Raw genomic sequence first — 21,159 nt, 5'->3', positions numbered from 1 at the left:
ATGAATCGGAGCTGTATCCTTTAGTTTAGAAAAAAATTCTGGTCCGCTCTGTGTTGCTTAGTGCGCTGGGCCTTCTTGTCCTGGAGGAACAGCGAGTGCAGAAGGCAGACAAATGACCAGCCTCAGCCTGTGCTAACAATGTGCACGTGTGCAGAACATGGGCTGGTCACATGTGCTTTGGAGGAGGTCGGTGGGACTCTCCTAAAGAATAGGGAGGAATTTGCTAGAGAAGTAGTTTGGGTGAAGCAAGTCATAAGGTAATCGGGCACAGGGTAACAAGTAATGTTCAAAGTTTCCTTGAACAGTTGAAAGTAATTCAAGTTTTCTAGAATCGAATAGAAACTCTTAACAGTTAAGCATTTTAATCTGAGTAGTTTTGTTTGTTTGTTTTGTTTTGTTTTTTAGGTGATAAAACTAAAATGTGTAGCCGGGCATGGTGGTGCACACCTTTAATCCCAGCACTTGGGAGGCAGAGGCAGGCAGATTGCTGTGAGTTCAAGGCCAGCCTGGTCTACAAAGTGAGTCCAGGACAGCCAAGGCTACACAGAGAAACCCTGTCTTGAAAAACCAAACCAAACAAACAAACAAAAACTGAAATGCATTCACTGGACAGGTTTTAAAGAAAAGTTTTCTACTAAATGAAAAGCTACCAATGAGATCACATTTCCACTGTTTGTGTTTGGAGAAGCCAGTGCTGTGCCGAGCTTGATGCTCAGCCCTTGCGTGATTAGTATCATTGTAATCTTACTCAGTTAAGCTGAGGAGGTGCGCTGGTTTCATCTGTTTCCAGAGTACATTCAGTGTTGTCCAGTGCATGGGCCTGGTAGCCACTGCGTCCAGTTGAGCACTCCAGCCCTGAGATGGAGGCTCAGCCTCTGTTCGGAACGCTGCCTCAGCTTGTAGGGCAGCTTGCTCACCTGTGAAGGTAGAGCTTCTTGCCCCGTGTGGCTAATAAACACTGGAGTAATTCTATCTTTACAGGATGAGTGCTATCAAGTCAGGCAGGTGTTTGCTCAGAAACTTCACAAAGGCCTTTCCCGCTTGCGGCTTCCACTGGAGTACATGGCCATCTGTGCGCTCTGTGCCAAAGACCCTGTGAAAGAGAGAAGAGCTCACGCCAGACAGTGCCTGGTCAAGAACATCACTGTGAGGCGGGAGTACCTGAAACAGCACGCAGCTGTTAGTGGTGAGTGTGCAGGTGCTGAAAAGTGCGCCTTCCCGCCTGTCAGCCTCAGGCTCTCAGTAAAGGATGCTGCTGTGTTTATTACGGGGTACCCTTCCGTGAATAGTAAGCATCTTTCAATAGCTGCTTTTCACTTACTATATTTAAAAAGCATATAGTGCATGAATGGCTCCTCAAGTTTCATTCTTTGTGTAAATGGCAATGAGCAGAGAAAAGAAGTCTGACATTGGAGGTATCTGGGAAACAGATTTGCGTTTTTATTTGTGTTGTGTCAGCACTGTCTTGGGTCTTTGTTCTCATGCGTTGGTTGCTGCTGCTGCTCTCCCTGTGCTCCCTCTGCCTCCCAAGGCAGTTATGTCCGCTTCACTCCTGTGCGTTAACACTCCATCATGCAGGTGGGGGCGGAAGCATTCCTGTACATTCCCCCTGGCCCGCAGCAGGCCCCATTAGCCCCTCTTCCAGATGTCATGGCTGTCTGCTGCTCTCCTACCAGCTGTGCTAGATGCTCTACTTCCCTCCCACCGAGGTGCCAGTGCCCTGCTTCAGTCCGTCCCGCCCACCCCCACTGCACCAACCTTCCCTTGGGCTGCAGTGCATTAGGGTCTCAGCTGCTCGGGAAGACTTGGGAACACTGGTGGCTGTTCAGATTTCACACTCAGCTCAGGTTTCAACCCTGCACTTGTACTTAGCACGACGGCTTCCTCCTGGCTGCTCAGTGTGTGGGGATCTGTGTAGCCTGCCTTCCCCCTCTTGTTCCCAGCTTCTCTTCTAGACATGCTGAGCCAGGAAACACAGTTTGCCCCCGTTGAGTCCTTTGAGATACAGTTTAGTGTCAGTTGGCCACTGTGATTCTCTTTCTCTATATCCTCACCTTGGAAAAAATGAAGGCCATGTAGTCACACCCCACCTCTGAAGTTTCCTGGCTGTGTTTGGCCAGGTCATTTAATTCATGCCTTACTTTGCTTTGTTTGTAAATTTTATTTAATTATACTTACTTCGTGTGGTTGTCACATGGATTGAAAGGTGCTGTGTATGAAGCACCTAGCATATAACGGATGGCTGGAGAGTCATCAGTGATGCTAGCCGTCCTCCTGCAGGCGCCTCCCAGAGCTGCCGTGGGACGCCTTACCTGCTCTCAGTTAGCTTTATATTTTATATTATACACAGTATTAAGCACTCTATAGGAATTTGATATAATTGTCACTGTAATTTGAGCATTGCTGCTTTGTTTTGTTTTGTTTCTTCCATGCTTGTCCTTTCATTGCCATTCACACAGCAACTCTTCAAAGACAGCCCGGTGCTTATTGGCACACATTATGCTCCTGGTTGAACATCTGACTAAAACGGAATTAGGAGACTGAATCCAAGTCTTTTAGTATAGTTTCCCAAATATAGTTTGCATGTCTTTCTGAACTATACAATAGAATTTGCTAGTCTGGTCAACAGATAAAAATACTTGGATTTAGACTGACAGGTTGTTTGTAATCTACACTGTCAGAGGAGCTCTGTTCTTTTGGACGGTCCTTCTGTTACAACTGACCATTGCTCTGTCCTTCTGTCCACTGTGACGTGGGGATGCCAGCTCAAAGAAAGAGACACTCTTACATGTCGGTCATGAGTGGTTGGTATGGCTCGTTCCCTCCGTGCGTGGCACCTGCTGTGCTAACTGGGCATCTGAAAGTGCTTACCCTGCCGCAGCCCAGGGTGCTGGGGTGTGCTGTTCTGCCACCGTAGTGTGCGAAATCTCTGCGGCGTAGGAAATAGACAAAAGAGCATGTGATTTGATCTTTCTAACCTGGATGTTTTTGTTTGCTTTTTTGTCTTTCTTTTTTTTGTTTTGTTTTATGTTTCAGAAAAATTACTGTCTCTTCTACCGGAATATGTTGTTCCATATACAATTCACCTTTTGGCGCATGACCCAGATTATGTCAAAGTACAGGATATTGAACAACTTAAGGATGTGAAAGAGTAAGACTGTTTTCATCTCATTTTCCTATCTCCTGAGAATTGTTTTTACCTCCTTACTGTTGATAATGGGACATTAATTATAGTTTTAATTATAGTTGTTGTATGTTTCATTTTGCTAAGGTTCTGTTTTTTAGTTTCTCTCATCTGTCTGTTTTTCATCTCTTTACATTACATTTCTTACTTAATTTCTAAAATGTGAGCTTTAGTTCCCGTCTCTCTGCAAGTGTGGCGTTGCTTTTCTCCTGAGGTAGTCCACTCAGACTGTCTCTTCCAGTTTTCATCTGCCATTTCCTCCCGAGGTCGCAGGTTGCCATGTGAGGTGATTTGGGATGCCTTCACTTAGGTAGTAAGCATGTCTGTCTTTGCAGTGACCCTCTATGTAATGGGCCACATTCACAGCCAGGGAAGGGCTCTTAGTTATGACTGCTGTTCTCTAGTCAAAGATGATTGCCTGTGTGGGGAGTTGGGAATACCATGGGACTGAGAGACATTTTGAGACCAGCGTATTTCCTAGAGTAAACTTGAAGCCCTGGTTCTATTTCTTTTGTAATAAAAGGTGACTGTTTGGATTGTGAATCAGTTAATTTTGTATGCCATTGATATGCTGATAAAAGAAAATGATGGTAGTTTCTTGAGTCATAGAAATATAGTTAGTTATTTGAAGTATTTCAGGAAAGTAAAATTTTAAATTACCATTAGTTTATTATGGCAAGGGGGAAATCCAGTATCTTTTATTTGCCATAATACCTGTTTCTAAAATGCTATCTCTAGAAATGAATTTTCTGTTAGAATGGCTACCACTGATGAAAAACTGGCTGCTTGCTTTATCTGTGAACCCTGGCTTTTTAAGTAAATAGGTGAAATCCCTTTGCAACGTGCTTGACAGGATGGCCTTTCCTGAGGGCCCTGCTTATCCTGTGGAGCTCAGCCTCGGTGGTTGCATTTTCATCTAGAATGGTATCTTGCTTCCTGCTTCCTTTTTCTGTTATTTTCTTTCTTTATATATCCTTTGTTACAGGAGAGAGGGATTTAATTTTTTTTTCTGCAGTAAGCAAAGACGTTGTGTATAGGTGTCAACTGTGCTTTTCTTTTTTACTCATTAATGTTCCCACCCTCTGGCTTAGGTGTTGCATTCTTTGGGAGATGTCCTGTGAGGACCCAAGTCTCCTCATTGCTTTATCCAGTCTTTCTTTACTGTCATAGCATGGAGTCAAAACTGTTTCCTTCTTTCCATCTCTGTGTTTCCTTTACCGTCCTCGGGCGGAATCTGCTGTGACTCCTAGCTGACCTCTGCATTGCTGAGCTAGTTCAGTATCTGTGTGTGGGCTTGCCCCTGCTGTTTCATTTTGACTTGGTAGCTGCTTCTATTAAATTTTTTCCTCTTCTAAAATTACAATCTAGGTTCATTATATTAGTATTGAAAATGAATGTATCAGTGTTTAACAAAAGATTTTTCTTCATATTTTCTTTGTTCTTGTGTTCTTAGATGTCTTTGGTTTGTTCTGGAGATATTGATGGCTAAAAATGAAAACAACAGCCATGCATTTATCAGAAAGATGGTAGAAAATATTAAACAGACAAAAGATGCTCAAGGACCAGATGATACAAAAATGAATGAAGTATGTACTTCTCACAATAAGTAATTTTAATGACCTGCTGATTGAAATATTTTGCTTTTGAATATAAAAGTTATTTCATATTTATAATCACTATTTTTCCTAATAGTGATAATTGGGATTGCTAATGCAGAATTATTATACCAATACTGATGTTAATTTGGTGGTAATTCTAATGTGAACCATACTGATTTTGTTGCACTAATACAAACAATATAAGCCACAGTATTCATCCTGAAGAATACTTTCCTGAGTTTAAGCTGCCAGTCTCCATAACTAACTAAAAACACAATTGCAGAAATTGTACACTGTGTGCGATGTTGCCATGAACATCATCATGTCGAAGAGCACCACATACAGTCTGGAGTCTCCGAAAGACCCAGTGTTGCCAGCTCGCTTTTTCACCCAGCCTGACAAGGTGATTATTTAGACTGTGTTTGTGGGAGTTGGCCTGGAGTGTGTGCTCGGCCCCGGGCTGTGGGAAGGCAAGGAAGAGCTGCCCTGTAGCAAAGCATGGGGAAGGGGCAGGGTGTGACTACACCGGATGTGGGCACAGGGGCCCAAGGAAGGGCTAACTGCAAACTAGGAAGGCCCAGAGCTTGTTTCAAACTCTCAGACTATACTGAGAGCACAAGCAAAAGTTCACCAAAGCATTTGTGAGCTAATAGCCTTTGATTCAAAGCTGGAATTGGAGTGCTGATATATAGTGTCTGAAGTTGCACGCCCTTGATGAGTGATGTGAGCAAACACAGAAAGAGAGCATAGACACGGATAGGCCCGAGTGAGGCCCTGGGAGTGATGCGAGGATCTCACAGGCCAGGCCCCAGTGCAGTGTTCCATAAGCCCTTACAGAGACTCTTCTGTGAGCTGACTGAGTAGCGGAGCCTGGCAAGCACCAGCATCCTCAGTGTATTGAAAGCACTGTAACAATTAAGATTTTGGCAGCATATCAAGATTTAAAGTGGCCTGTGGGTTTACCTGAAGTTAAAGGGCTTGTCTCTTTTTTAAGCAATTCACTTTGATATGAGCAGCATAGCAAGGGTCTGTGTGGCTTTATCTCTTGAGTACCATGCAGGAATGTGTGTTGTCTGGCACATTTAATAACAGAATTGACTATGAGGTTAGTCTGTCAGAACCACTGCCTGAAATTTCATGTTTGAACTAATTAGTTTAAATAAACATAAAAGTAAAAGCTCTTGGCTGCTTCGTTTCTCTCAGAAGCCGTCTTAGCGCTCACTGGCTGCTTTTTCTCTTGCTTACAGAATTTCAGTAACACCAAAAATTATCTGCCTCCAGAAATGAAATCATTTTTCACTCCTGGAAAGGTATGTTTTGAGAATTGTTTTAGTGTCTATGTAGTTAGTTAATTTTAGTGCGATTATTGACCTAATTGTGCAATACGTCATTTCTTTAAGAATTTTTGTGTCTCAAGTTAGGTAATTAGCTGTCTTCCATTTGTGAGTTTAAAAACTAATTGTACTTACTATGTAGATGCCAGCTAAGATGTCCTTTAAAAAAGCTGATAGAAACCTATGGAGACCTTCATCTGCTAGACGTCTCATACCAGTCTAGAGAAGAGTATTTAAAAAGATGGCCTGCGTCCTTCCATGGCGAGGCTCTGTTGTCATGATTGGCTACACTTGATCTGTGGGAACCTTTCCCTCCAGATAACTAAAACTCAGTTGCTCTGCTGTCTCTGGGGCTTTGCTGTTTGTTGCTCAGTAACGACCTTGCTAGGTACCTGGGATCCTGTGAGTATGCGCCCTCCTGCCTCGGCTCCCCAGGTGCTAGAGTTTAGTTGTGCACTGTTACAGAGTTTTCGGTCTGTGCAAGTGATACTCAATTTGTCAGCCTCATTTTGCTTTAGGATAGATAATTTTGTGTGATTGACGTTGTCGCTAGGAGTTGTTGATGTGATTGTTTTAGTGTTCCTTGAACAGGAAGACTTGTGTGTTTCTCGTTTCAGCCTAAAACAGCCAATGTTCTAGGAGCAGTTAATAAGCCACTTTCATCAGCAGGCAAACAGTCTCAGACCAAGTCATCGAGAATGGAAACTGTGAGCAATGCGAGCAGCAGCTCAAATCCAAGCTCTCCTGGAAGAATAAAGGGGAGGCAAGTGCACAAGAGATGTCATGTTTATGTTTGGTTCCAACAAGGCTGTGAGCTCTAAACTAGTGCAGCTGCCAGTAGTTGATGACAAATAATAGATACTTACTTTTTCATGTGTAGGCCTGCTGGAGTAATCTCTGCTAGTACACACAGTAACCATATGGCCCTATTGTTTACCACTTAGGGTTCATTCATACAGTAGGATACCTACAGTGTTAAAAATGATGACATCAGGGGTGGAGAGATGGCTCAGAAGTTAAGAGCGCTGGTCACTCTTCCACAGGACACACTTTTGGTTCCCAGCACCCACATACCAGCTCACCGCCATCTGTAGCACCACTTTAGGGTTTCTGACACCCTTTTCTGGCCTCCACAGGCACTGCATGCATGTGCTTCATCATCACACGCCCGCAGGCAAAGCACTGTGTGTATAAAATTCAGGGGCCGGAGGGCTGGCTCAGCGTGGAAAGACACCTGCTGCCAAGACTGAGATCCCTGGGACTGACATACAGTAGAAAGGGAAACCCAACTTCTGTGGGGTGTCCTCTGGCCTGCACACATCTGTTACAGTCCTTGGATGCACGTACACAATAAATGCAGTAGTGTTTTGTTTTGTTTGGTGGTGGTGGTGGTGGTGGTTTTTCTTTTTTTTTCTTGTTTGTTTGGGTTTTGTTGTTTTGTTTACTTGTATTTTTTTACCAATGAAATCTGCACCCTCATGGGATTCAGTGACTGAGATCAGTGGTGTAGAGCAGTGTTGAGGGTCTTTACTTTGTAATGGCTTTAAATCACATTGGGTTGCACCCAGTAGGAACTTTTTGGGAAAACATACAGTGTCTTAACAGTATTCATAATAACTTAATATGGGTTGTGTATTTTATACTGTTTGAATTTCCTTTTAGTATATGCATGTATAAACTGTTTAAAAAGTAGTTTCAACAACAATTTTTTCCCTTGTGAAGTGCACCCTCTTGTTGACTAGAGATTGAAATTTAGGAGTTCAATAGTAAGTAAACAGTTGTTTGTTTTGAGACAGGATCTCTCTATGTAGCCCTGGCTGTCCTGGAATTTGCTGTGTAGACCAGGCTGATCTTAAGCTCACAGAAATCCTCCTGCCTCTGCCTCCTGACTGCTGGGATTAAAAAGGCGTGTGGCTTCACACTTAGTAGAAAGTTTAAAAAATAAGTAGGCAAGGATGATGCAGAAGAGCAGAGCTATAATGGAACCCCAGACCCAGCAAGTCTGCTGCATGCCTGTGCTGCGTCTGCACAGGGTTACACACTAAGTAAAACAGTCAAAAATGAGGAGGAAGAAGTCAAATAAGACACGTAAAGACAGCGTGTTGTTGCTACAGAGAGAAAGAAGTCAGGGTGAAATGGGGCAGGGAAGGGGCAGGGCAGGGCGAGCTGCATGGGGCAGCCACTGAGCACTCACTGTGGGCTGTCATTCCATTCTTCTGCCCCAAATGGAATCTAGTTTTCAAAGCACCATATGGTAAAGTGAATTTATTATTTATTTCCTTAATTTATTTGATGGGCATTGCTTACTAATTTTGTGCGAAATATGATAGGAAAATTTTGTCTTTAAAATGAATGATGTCTTTGCTTATTAACTTATAAATCTATACAATGAAACAGTCAAAAAAGACTTTTAAGGTTATTTGATTGTAGAAATAATTGCAGATGTCTCTGTTCAAAGGCTTGATAGCTCTGAAATGGATCACAGTGAAAATGAAGATTACACGATGTCTTCACCTTTGCCAGGAAAAAAAAGTGACAAGAGAGACGACTCTGATCTTGTAAGGGTGAGATGCTGGGGTGACTGTGCGACGCTGCTGATAGTCATAGCTGTACTCACTTTTCTCTCTTTAGCCAGGTATTACAACTGCGATCAGATATGGCCAGTAACTTACATTTCATGGCCTCAGTTCCAAATATTTGACCTTACAGTTTGAGTTCAGGTGATTCTTGTCTTCAGGTAAATAATGTTAGTTCTTTCTGTAGAGTCAGACATGTCAGAGTTCCATAGTCAGAATTGTTTGCTTTTCTTTTTCTTTTAAACAGTATTTTAGACATGGCCTTGGAAAAGAAAAAGGGATGCAGGTCCAGGTAGCTCCTTCCTCCTTTTAGAAAGTACTCTTAAGTTTTTAATACTAGTAGAAATAGCTTCTATGACATAAATGTTACTTGAAGACAGATTTAGTAACATGTTAGTGAGATACAGAATTCGTGGAGCAGAACAGTAACTGGGCCTGTTTGGACTCCCCGGGATGTTTCTTGAGTGACTGACTGGACTTTCTGAATCCATTTCCTTGTCTGTAACCTGGATAGTTTAGGCTTGTCAGCCTAAATAACAAATTATTATTATTCATTAATTGAATAAATGAATTAGCCCAAATAAATTGTTGGTACTGTCTCATTGTTACAATGATTCATGCCTTTGAGCAACATTTCCATAAAATAAATGTTTGACTCTAATTCAGAAGCAGATATCGGAGTTATCAATAAAGTAACTGCTTTTGGTTTCTTTGAAATCTTATTTGCTTTGCTTTGTTTGTCTCCCACTGGCATGTTTCAGTTATTTTCCAGTTTTTCAATTTATCTAGCCAGTTGCTTTTCTTTTCATTTTATAGTTAATTTTTTTAAAAACAAAATCCCTATTAGCTGTAAGAAAAAGGTCTGCTCAGTAACAGAGAGGAGTCCTTCTTGTTGGGTTTCTAGAAGAGAACCTCTAAGGGCTAGAGTGCAGGGTTAGGGTCTAGGGTGCAGGGTTAGGGTCTAGGGTGCAGGGTGTAGGGTCTAGGGTGCAGGGTGTAGGGTCTAGGGTGCAGGGTGTAGGGTCTAGGGTGCAGGGTCTAGGGTGCAGGGTCTAGGGTACAGGGTCTAGGGTACAGGGTGTAGGATGCAGGGTGTAGGGTCTAGGGTACAGGGTGTAGGATGCAGGGTGTAGGGTCTAGGGTACAGGGTGTAGGATGCAGGGTGTAGGGTCTAGGGTACAGGGTGTAGGGTACAGGGTCTAGGGTACAGGGTGTAGGGTGCAGGGTGTAGTTTGTGTACAGGGTGCAAGTTTGATCCCTAGCACTGGAAAGGAAGTAGGAAGCAGGAAAGCCATATGCGTGGTGTCCATGTGTGTGTGCGCCGTGCATACGGCTCGTGTCGCTCGGATGATTTTGCTACATCAGATGGATTCTGTTCATCACAGTCCCCTCCGTGTCACCGAGAAAGGAGCTGGGAACATGAATTCTTAGGAAGGAGAGAGCACTTGTGTGGGAATCTTAAAACCCAGAGACTTGGAAGACTGTTCTGTGTTCTTCTGGGAGAAAGAAAAGGTTGAAATGGTGGTAGTTTTCTCCCGAGTGGATGTGTAATAAAGTGGTAGTGATTTGTTATGTGGAAAAGTAAGTAGGCATTGAAAGGGGCACTCTAACTAGCATCTGCCACAAGACACAGGTCTGTTGGGCCGAGGGCAGTGAGGCAGAACACCGCTGCTGCAGTCCCCAGACCCCCCCCACCCTTAGGGTGGGAATGGAGGCTGTAACCCTAGCAAATGCAGTTCCTAGACAAGGAAGATGAGGGCAGACTGGGCATCCTCCCCAGGGACTCGCCTCCATTAGATTGTGCCCCACAGACCTCGTCTCCAAAGAGCACCACAGAGGGTTAGCAGGTCTCCAACGCACAAAGGGGCACAAATTCTGACCGTACCAAAAGCAAAGGTTGAATATATTGAAAAGACTAGGTTTCCTAGGAAACGACCTAGGCAAAAGTGACGCTAAGAACGTAACTGGGCAGTTCACAGATAGGAAGTGCTGCTGACACTTTTCTTTCTTTCCACTGTTATTTTTGTTTGTGAGACGGAGTCTCCAGCCTCCCGTTCTGGCCTTGAACTCAGTATGTAGCGGAGGATGTCCTTGAGCCTCAGATGTATGTCTGGAATTCCTGCTGAGCGCAGCAGTGCTGAGGAGCAAAGCCAGTTCTGTGCATTCTAGACAAGCACTTTACAGCTCAGTCACTTGGCCAGCCCTCAAGCTATGGGCTTTGTGGATTTTTTTTTTTTTTTAAATAAAGTTTCACCATTCACTCACTTATCTACTTATTTATTTATTTAGTATGGGTGTTTTACCTGAGTGTGTATGTGCATCACATGTGTGCAGTGCCCGCAGAGGCTGGAAGAGGGCATCGGATCCCTCTGGAACTGGAGTCACAGGTGGTTGTGAGACACTGTGTGGGTGCTGGGATCTGAACCGTGATCCTCTGCAACAGCAGCCGGTGCTCTTAACCACAGAGCTGTCTTTCCAGCCCCAGTTCCTTTTGAAAATCTTAAGTTTAAAACTGTGCACAGACCTTTTGGAAGTTAGTTTGCCTGTAAGTATCATACACACTCATTCTTGGGTGTCTGAAGAATCTCCCCATACTCATTTATATATACATTCTCTGAATATAAAGTAACATTTAATTTTAAATTTGAAAATACTGGGTGCTTTTTTTTTTCTTATTTGTTTTTTGATACTGTTTTGTTTTGAATTAGTTAAATCTGGAAAGAAAGATCTTGCAGAGATATTTCTGGATTTTTATTTATTTATTTTTAGTTTTTTGAGACAGGGTTTCTCTGTATAATCTGTTTCTGGATTTTTAGTGTAGGATGAATGTATTGAAGTTTTGTATCCTGTAGCTTCCATCTAGAAAATAAAAATAATTCTTTATGTTATCACAAACATTGTTATATCACACATGCTATGCGGCCTAATTAGATCCAGGTGAATAAACTGTGGGGCCATGCTTACCTGTGTCACCTGCGCACCCAGGCACTGAGCGTGAGGTGCTCGTCTTCACTGAGAGATGCCATACAGTAAAGCACTGACTTCAGAGAGCTCGTCGAAGCTCTCCATCCTAAATTTAAGAATGAAGAGTCATCAGTTGTACACCAGCGAATGGCCCCCTACCCAGGAGTGTGTGGGCAGCGCAAATAAGAGTTGGGTTGCTTAATTTTATGGGGAGGCACAAGAAGTTGGAGGGATGGGGAGTGGGAGGGAGTGTAGTCAAAATACATTGTATTTTTAGTAGTTCTCAAAGAACTAATAAAAACAGGTTGCTTTTTGTTTTGTTTTGTTTTATAAGTGAAATTCTAGTAACTAGCCTGGTAAAGTGGCCCATGTTTGTCATCCCAGCCATTGTGAACACTTCACCTAGGAGGAAAGTGTGCCTGGGTCTTCTTCATGTTACACATGAGTAAAGTAGAGCAGTAAGTAAAAGTGGTTGCGGGATCCTTAGGAGCTGTCCGTTTAGACACATCCAGGTTCTAGGAGCTGTCCCATGGTGAGGACATGGCAGTTCTGTGTATTGTCTGTGTGCTTGCCGTGCTGGAGCATGAACCCACATGCTAGGCAGGGGCTTTGCCACTGAAGTGCACCCCAAGCCCTAACGCATTTATTTTTCAAAACTTAATTTTAAAAATTGTGATCCTCCTCCCCCTAGTCTGAGCTGGAGAAGCCTAGAAGTCGGAAAAAAGCGCCTGCCACAGACCCGGAGGAGAAGTTAGGTATGGACGACCTGAGTAAGTTGGTCCAGGACCAGAAGTCTAAGGGCAGTCAGCGAGGTCGGAAGCGGGGCCACACAGCATCAGAGTCAGAGGAGCAGCAGTGGCCTGAGGAGAAGAGGCACAGAGAGGAGCTCCTGGAGAATGAAGATGAGCAGAACAGCCCACCAAAAAAGGGCAAGAGGGGCAGGCCACCAAAACCTCTAGGTGCCAGCGGGTCATCAAAGGAAGAGCCAACAGTGAAAACATCCAAGAAAGGAAACAAGAAGAAAGCTGCACCCCCAATAGTAGATGAAGATGAAGAAGAAGAAAGACAGATTGGAAACACAGAACAGAAGTCAAAGAGCAAACAGCACCGCTCATCAAAGAGAGCCCAACAGAGGTGAGTGTTGTAACCCCGAGCTGCCACCCCCCCAGCAGCAAGTGTGCTTCCCACACTGTAAACCGTAACCTGAGCTGTCCATGTTTGGATCTTCCCCAAAGCAGAGCAGAGTCTCCTGAAACTAGTGCAGTGGAGTCCACACAGTCCACACCACAGAAAGGACGAGGGAGACCATCAAAAACGCCATCGCCGTCACAGCCCAAAAAAAATGTGTAAGTTGTCATGGTACATTTTAAACCAATTTCAAATTATTTTGTGAACTTTATAAGTTTACAAACATAATCTTTGCTGTATTTAAATTTCAAATGTTTTGTCCGTTGTACTAGGTAAGATATTTTTACAGGTCTAGAGCAGTCTCTGTGAATGAATGCCAAATAGTCTTATGGTATAAATACTGTGGTGTTTCCCAGTGATCCCTGTGCATCAGCCAGGTCTCCCCACTGTTGCAGGCTTTAATGACTTTTCTTAATCATTCCTCTCATTGGCTTTTCCATTTGGAGAAAAAGAAATGGCAGCACACCTTGGTTTCTGTCCTTTGAGCATGTTATATAAAGTAACAGGCATCATTTTCCTTAAGTTATGTCCATTTCTAGACTACAGGTTGCCCTCAGCCTGTGATGTAGTTGGCACTGGCGTTTGTGTCTCCTTTTGGGTACTTGCACAAATGCATTCGTGACAGAAGCAGAGCAAGGAGTGTGCCCAAAGTCATCAGCATAGCCCTGTGAGCTGCACACCAGGCAGCGCTGCCTCCTGCTGCAGAACTAGAACCAGAGTACCATGTCCTGTCAGCCAGAAGTGCCAGCTCTTTTTCTAAGCATGCTCAGGAGGTAGCTGTACCCAGTACTTGACTTTTAAAGCTTTATTGAGAAGTTGGCAGCAAACTTGGAGATCATTGTTGGATACTTTTTGAATCAAATATAATTATATTGTTTTAGTAATTGCTTTTCCAAGACCTGATACTGTGCTAGACTTACTTAGTTTCTAGCACATACGAGCCAGATACTTGAGTATCAGTTTCTCCTGTTCCCGTATGTTCTACAGGAGTGTCAGGCGGTGCTTCATACCCTCCTCCATATAATCTTTTTGTAGCGTTAGAAGTAGAGGTAAGTACGCTATTGTGAGAGCTTCCTAGCTATATTTGGATCCAACAAGCAAAATCAGTTTCTTAAGGAATAGTCAATAAGCCAGGCTCAGTGGCGCACGCCTATAATCCCAGCACTCAGAAGGCAGAAGCAGGTGGATTTCTGTGGGTTCGAGCAAGTCCAGCACAGCCAGGGCTACACAGACAAACTATCTTGGGGGAATAAAAAAAGGAATAGTCAATAACCTGACATTAATTTTGCAGAGATTAATAACAATTTAAAATATCTCACCTTTGTAACTTTTTTTAAATATCTGGACATCATAAAGTTAAGGGCTTAAATGGTTGTGATTTCCCCTCAAGTTTCATAAATCTTTCCATGAACATTCAGAGCCTGTTTGTTTGTTTGTTTGTTTGTTTTTCTAGCTAAGTACAGAAGGATATCTTCTATTTGATCTTACCTGACTGTCTTCTACTTTCTGGGCCATTCCTTTTCTGAGCTAGAAGAATCGTATGTTATAACTGCTTCTTGTGTTCTAATTGTCACGTAATTGGACTGCATTGTCATTGTCATGTGTGCGGTTCTGTATGCTGGCGCATAATAGACACAGTCTTATTCTCTGGAGATTTGCTCTCCAGCAGGCAGGCAGGCAGTCACTAAGCAGTAACATGCAAATACGGAACTACAGCTCTGGCAAGTGTCCTAGAAATACTTAGGGTATTATAGGAAAATACATGCAAGGATTTGGGAGTTGGGGATATTTTCCCTTTGGGATGTGACAGGGAATCAGTAACTTGAAAACAATAGAAGAAATGAGATGAGGTAGCTCACTGGGTAAAGACACCTGCTGCCAGGTCTGTCTGGGTTGGAGGAAAGAACCAACTCCCTCATGGCACTGACCACCACAGGAGTGCTGTGGCACACAGATGTCCACACACGGCAGAAGTATGAGAAGGTAGGGGGAGGGTGCCATAGTTGAAGTTTCTGAAATGGAGAAATTTTGGTAAATCCAAGAAATTGGAAAAGGCACAGGTTGACTGGATTGTAACAGGAATAGACAGGCAGGGAGGGCCATCTGACGGGATGTACAAGGTTGTCTTTGCTTCATTGCAGAGCTTTGTGTTTTTGTCGAGGTGGGGGTGGTACCACCTGTTCTGTTTTTAAAGGATCACTTGGTAAAGAAAAAGGCACGAGGTAGGAATCAATGGTGGCATCAGTATTGGGAGGAGTGAGTGGGTTCAGATTCCTCTCTGCAGCCGGGCAGTGGCATACACCTGCACTTCAGCACCCAGTGAGTTCAAGGCCAGCATGGACGGCCAAGGCTACACAGAGAACCCTTGTCTTGGAAAAAACAAAAAACAAAAAGAGAAAACAACAACAAACCAGCTTCCTCTTCACACAGTCTAAGAGAGTGAGAGGAAGGTGCACAGTTCTCTGGTCAGAGGATGCTGGCTGTGAGCAGCTCTGCAGTGCAGATGCCTGTGGTGACTGGGAGAGGTGAGGCAGGGCCCACCGGCTCCCGCTGTCGTGAAGTCCTTTATGGTCTAGTCCCGGTCACACCTTTCTTTCTTTTCTATAAGCTTTGTAGGATTCTAAGAGCCATGACCTAACTGAGGATACAAACTGTTCACCACGTTTCTTCCGTGAGCTAGCGCACAACCTAGGGTGGAGTTCTCATGTATTTATGTGGTTTGCTTTAGCCGTGTAGGACGCTCCAAACACACAGCTACGAAAGAAAACGACTCCAGTGAGGAAATGGATGCGCTTCAAGCCAGCTCTCCTGTCAGTGACGACACAGCACAGGAAGGAGCAGAAGAAGAGGACATAAATGCAGGAAATGTATGTGCCCACTGACGTGTGGCCTGGTGGGATTACAAAATACCAGGGGTCTTTAGTCAGCTCCATTTAGCACTTACTCTCGTCTGTAATTCTAGGTGTTTATGCTTTTGTTGATGAGTTTGTCCTCTGACTTTACTTACTGGCTTGAATAACAGAAAAAGCACGTTGGAGGGGAGCTTGAGCTTGGGTGAGAGTGATGGGGGTGTCCGCCCATGCAGCCGTCAGCTGAGGAGCCCAAGCAGGGGAGCAGCTCCGTGTAGCCAGCCCCGGCACCGGTGTCCTTGAAGTGTGTGCTTATATTGCAGGTGTCCGTGAGTCTCGGGATAGAAAGCCCCACGGAGTAATATGACTCTTGCGGTCAGATCCCCCTTGGGGCAGAGGTGTGAACGTGCTCCGTGGCTGCTTTACAGGAGCAGGGCTGCTGCTTCCCTGAACTTCCTGCTTTTCCACAGCAGCTACGTTGCCACTTAGCACACACTTGTCATGGGGAAAAAGGAAATGAACACAAATAGGAGCTGTGGTCCTGACTCACTAATGCTGAGTTTAGACCAGCTTGGTCAGTTTTCCTCATCTGGGAAACTTGACTTCTGTGGTCAGTTCCCCGAGCTGGGCTCAGTTGCTCAGCTGCGTGTTTCCAGCAGTCCCATCCCCAGACTTGTTTACGTGAGAACCACTGAACTGTCTCAAGGCTGGCCTGCCTTATCTCCTAAGGACTTTGAGGAAGGGGGTTGGGACCTAAGACTGAGTTGCCCGTTGTAATGGAGAGCACTGTGTTGATTTTAAGCTTCCTGTGGGCCTGACTAGTAAACGGGGATGTGCTTGAACTTGAAGTTGTGTAGATGTGTCTGCAAGTATTGAAAGCCAAAGTCACTCACTTCTATCCCAAAATGACCTAGTCCAAGAGTCTAGTGCTCTCGGGCTGGAGAGATGGCTCAGAGGTTAAGAGCACTGACTGCTCTTCCAAAGGTCATGAGTTCAATTCCCAGCAACCACATGTTGGCTCACAATCATCTATAATGAAATCTGTATACATAATAAATAAATAAATCTTTAAAAAAATAAATAAAAAATAAAAAAAGAGTCTAGTGCTCTCTTTGCCACAGCGAATAAGTAGGAAGGAGGTGGCTCTGAGAGTGGCTGCTCCTCACGTTTGGGCACTGTGTTCCACGAATCGATCTCTAAACATTAATAGACGAGAATAATGTTGTGCCTGGGAGCGTGCGTGTGGCGCAGCTCCTCCCTGTGTAGATAGCACAGACGCCTAAACCTCTGAACACAGGAAGAAAGGAGGAGGCAGTTCTAGGGAAAGAAATACAAAGAAATGGAAAAAACATGTGTGAGAGTAAAGATTACATTAAAAGTGATTGGTGTGGGCTGGAGCGATGGCTCAGAGATTAAGAGCACTGCCTGCTCTTCCAAAGGCCCTGAGTTTAATTCCCAGCAACCACATGGTGGCTCCCAACCATCTATAATGAGATCTGCTGCCCTCTTCTGTATGCAGACATTCCATGCAAGCAGAACATTGTATACATAATAAATTTTTTTTTAATTGATGGTTGTTACTTTCATAAATGTGGATTTTGCTCACCATAGTTATCTGTTGACTTTTTAGGTACGGCGGAGAAGTTCCAAGCGAGAGAGACGATGAACACATGTCATTAACTTTAATTATGAAAGCTTTGGGGACAAAACCATTATTTTTCCCTCAAATATGAGACTAAATAAAGCCTTTGATGCACAAAACGGGACTGCCAAAGTGAGGACAGTTGGAACTTTGACGACCATGACTCTGTGGTCACATCCATCAGCCATTCACATAGTGATAACATTGACTACAGAGTTTGTGAAAGTGTCGTGTGTGATGGCTGTGTAGACATAAACTAAAGAAGAAACGTGTAAATAGTCCGCGCTCCCCACCCCCACCCCCGTTTCTGACTTCTAAAGTGCTTGTATAGCTTTTATCTGCGGCTTTAAACTGACAGTACCCAGCTGCTTACTGGATCTATTAATTTGAAAAGCATTTGTTAGGGTGGATCTTGAGCAGTAGCCTGTCAGTGTTTGTATTTGTATTCTCTGCAATTTTACTGTGAAAATCTGTTTGTTCAACAATTGGTGTCATTTTCTTGATGTCACTATTTGTTGGAGTTAGCGGTCTCTTCCTTTCCCCTCTCTGTAGCTCACCTACGTTGACTCCAGGGCACCCTTCATCCTCAGAGGTGCTAAAGCATCTGCCAGCACACTAGAACACGCCTCTGCCGGGGGCACCGCATGGATTGCAAGATCATCCTGAACTGATCTGATGACTTTACACCTCAGTATTGGTCCCAAAATTTTCTGGCCTTTCATGGCAATGAAAATTTTAAGAAAGAGATTTAAAATATTTTAATTTTAAAGAGTGTGTTATAAAATAATGTACTAAATTCTTTATTCCATTCTATCATCATTTTTTCAGTTTATATTAATCTGCTGTATCAATAAAATCCTGTAATTTGAATGGGCTTTTAATAGTCTAGAATGTTACTGTGTATAGGTATTACTTGTTGAACATTATGTTCAGAAAATGCAAATTATTACACTATAATATAAAATCTGATGTATACACATTAGAAAAGTTCTCGTTCTCCATAACCATGTAAAGTTAATCAGAAACAAAAAAAAATTTATTGATGCAGTGTATCTTTATAAATCTGTTCTTGAAAGCCAAGTGTTTTGTATTTTATAGTGAGTTGCATGTTTATGAAGAAATTGCTGATCATGAGATGTGCTTTTTCTGTAAATTCATTCTTAGCTATAGTATATGATAGATGACCCCTTAACATAGTTTTTCATCAAGAGTTTATAATTGTACTTTATTTTGGAGCCAAAAAAAATTGTCTTGGGGGGAGGGGCTGGATGGCAGTGATTTATCTACTTTGGCTGAGACTGTAGGTGTCACACTCTCACAAAAACTAAGTAAGTTTCACTGCATCCAGAACAGGAAAAAGGGGTATTTGCCTGGGTTTAATTTAGAGATCTGTTCTGTTGCCATTATATCTGCAAAGTCTGCAAATGGATTCTCACGGCAGTGCCCTTAACATAGCTGTGTGACCTGCATTTGGAACCGAAATGTATTGCTTATCACCTTATACTCACCTAAACTAACTTTAGGTGTATGGGTGCTGGGTGTTTTTTGCACAATTGTTAACAATAGAGAAGAAAATTACATTCTAAGTTACCGTGTTTATTATATCAAATGACAGAGCAATTTCTTATATTACACCTTTATGTTTAAGGTATGTTTCCAAAATTGGCCATAATACATTGGGGATGAAATAAAGAAGTGACTATTTTAGAAAATGACATCTTGCTATTTTCTAGTATGTATCTATCACAAATGATGTGATTATTTTTCTTTTTACTATTTCCTCATGTTATGAAACACTTTATTTTTTAAAAGATGTTTGAATTGTGTCTTAATCTTTCAGTGTTTAACTTTCTTTGGTTCGCAACAGTGCTGGCACCAGTGGAGATGGGAGGCTGCTCTCCATCAGGACAGCTAATGTTGGGTTATGATACTTTGAGTTTCAAATGTTTCATTAGCTCAGCTCTCCAAACAATGTTGTTTCCATTTCAGCAGTACAAAAGCATGTTTTTAAATGTATGGCATAAATAATAAAGGATAGCTTTGTATTTTTGTCATCAACTAAACTGCATTGGAAATATTTATGGAAATATATCTTTAAAACCGTTTTATAAAACATACAAAAATTGTTACGGAGGATTTTTATTTGCATGATCATAGTTCACTAACACATTAATGCTGTGCAGCAGTTCATGACAAACATGGTCACTGTAGATTTTGTTTGTGTTCAGTGCCAATAGTCTGTAATTTTACAACCCATCTGTTCACTTTTTGGGAGGATTATGATGTAAATTTTTCATTTTTATGTAGAGAAATAGGTGCAATAATGATCAAAGGTTTTATGTCCTGAGTCTCCATTTTAGGGGCTTATTATCATGTCTAAACGTAACTGTTCGTGTACTAATGTTTGGAGAGCCACACACTTTAAAATAAAGCTAAGTATGTTACAGTGTTAACTGCTGACAGTTGTTAGCACACTGCAGCTTTGAGCATGCGTGCTGTCTGAACTTAAGGAGCTGTGTAGCTCTGTGTAAGCTGCATCCTTCTGGGGGAACTGGTGACTCCCAGGGAGCCTTACTTGCTGCAGTAAGCTCTTACAGGGGTCTCCACTGTGTGTGTAAGTTAGAAATGTGTTGTAATACATGCTCTAGACATTAAAGTCTAAATGACTTTAAAGGGTTCCTTTTGCCTGCTGGAAGAACATTGAGGATTTAGGCATCTCTTTCTGCCACATAGTATTACATTACCATAATGAACAGTTGGTTCTTAGATAACCAATTTTCAGACACAGTTTTAGGTTTTCTGTGATGTTAAATAAACATAAAAGTCATGTTAAATAAACATAAGCAGCTCATAAAAGCTGCGTCTGAGACGGCCGTACCTGCTGCCTGGCTGCTGTTGGGAGCTGTTGCTTGTGCTTGCTTCCTGACGCTGAGTGTGTGCGTCTCCGGGCCTTTGTTGATGTGGGGACCTGTCCTTTATCTAATTGATGCTCTAAAGAGGATAAATCCTTTCCATTAGTGGCAGACTATTAGCTTTTGTTTCTCCTGTTGCTTTTTTTTTTTCCCCTCCACCCGTCCTTTATTTTCTTAGGCCTGTTAGCTTTGTAAAAGCTCCTGTTTTATTTGGTCTCTTCTGGTAGTAGTTTCTTAGTTTATACTTGGCTGTGTTCTCCTGTGGTTTCCCTCAGGTTCAGGGAGACAGTTGGCTTCCTGTAGGCTGCGTGTCCTAGAGTGTTCACCACAAGTGGGAAGTTCCTAACGGTTAGCTGTTTGCTGCTACTTGTGCAGTAGTCAGTGTGTACCTGATGGGTATAATTGTCGTGATAGCCGTGTTCCTTCCTGTTGTTTTATGTTTATCTCTGCATTTTTTTTTTTTGCTGTCCTGCACTTCATCTCAGTGCATTTTCCCTCAGCATAGAGAGCATCTGAGATTGACTTACTGCGCTGGCCTGCTGGCCATTAGGCAGCTCAGTGGTGGTCCATTGCCTTCTGGTTTCCGCCTTTTCTATGCAGAAGTCAGCTGAGAATCATTTACTCGGTGTAGGTAAGCCTGTATGCTGAAGTCAGAAGTGTAGAGACTATGACTCCTTAGAGCCCTGTCCTGTCGGTCATCAGATCCTGCTGGACAAACCTGATGATTATCTCTTGACTTTTTCTACCTTTAAAACAAAACAAAACAAACCAACTAATGTAGAATCTCCTTTAATTCAAAAGTGCCATTTCTTGCCTTCAAGTTAGTCTCATGTTTACTTTGTCTCACCTGAGATTTGTTCTCAATGTCCAGACGATACACAGATTCCATCTGCCTCTAGTGGCTGCAGACTG

At 42.9% G+C, this 21,159-nt stretch overlaps 1 protein-coding gene across 2 annotated transcripts in view; it reads left to right on the top strand.

Annotated features, from left to right (window-relative positions):
• The window catches only part of PDS5B (PDS5 cohesin associated factor B), a 143,086-nt gene extending 123,688 nt beyond the window's left edge, over nt 1–19,398 (top strand). Inside the window, exons 25-35 of one of the 2 annotated variants that reach the window (XM_084762487.1) lie at nt 982–1,186; nt 3,037–3,151; nt 4,638–4,770; nt 5,066–5,185; nt 6,030–6,092; nt 6,734–6,879; nt 8,575–8,680; nt 12,348–12,790; nt 12,895–13,002; nt 15,573–15,711; nt 17,324–19,398. In XM_084762487.1, coding sequence (XP_084618613.1) covers nt 982–1,186; nt 3,037–3,151; nt 4,638–4,770; nt 5,066–5,185; nt 6,030–6,092; nt 6,734–6,879; nt 8,575–8,680; nt 12,348–12,790; nt 12,895–13,002; nt 15,573–15,711; nt 17,324–17,359 — 1,614 coding nt within the window. In that variant the 3' untranslated portion in view covers nt 17,360–19,398. The remainder of the gene's footprint in view (nt 1–981; nt 1,187–3,036; nt 3,152–4,637; nt 4,771–5,065; nt 5,186–6,029; nt 6,093–6,733; nt 6,880–8,574; nt 8,681–12,347; nt 12,791–12,894; nt 13,003–15,572; nt 15,712–17,323) is intronic. The other variant, XM_084762486.1, reaches the window with a different exon arrangement.
• Nucleotides 19,399–21,159: the final 1,761 nt, after the last annotated feature.

The sequence above is a fragment of the Acomys minous genome (assembly GCF_964271855.1).
Source record: "Acomys minous genome assembly, chromosome: 16".
NCBI classification, from domain to species: domain Eukaryota; kingdom Metazoa; phylum Chordata; class Mammalia; order Rodentia; family Muridae; genus Acomys; species Acomys minous.
This window is presented reverse-complemented; position numbering and strand designations above follow the sequence as displayed.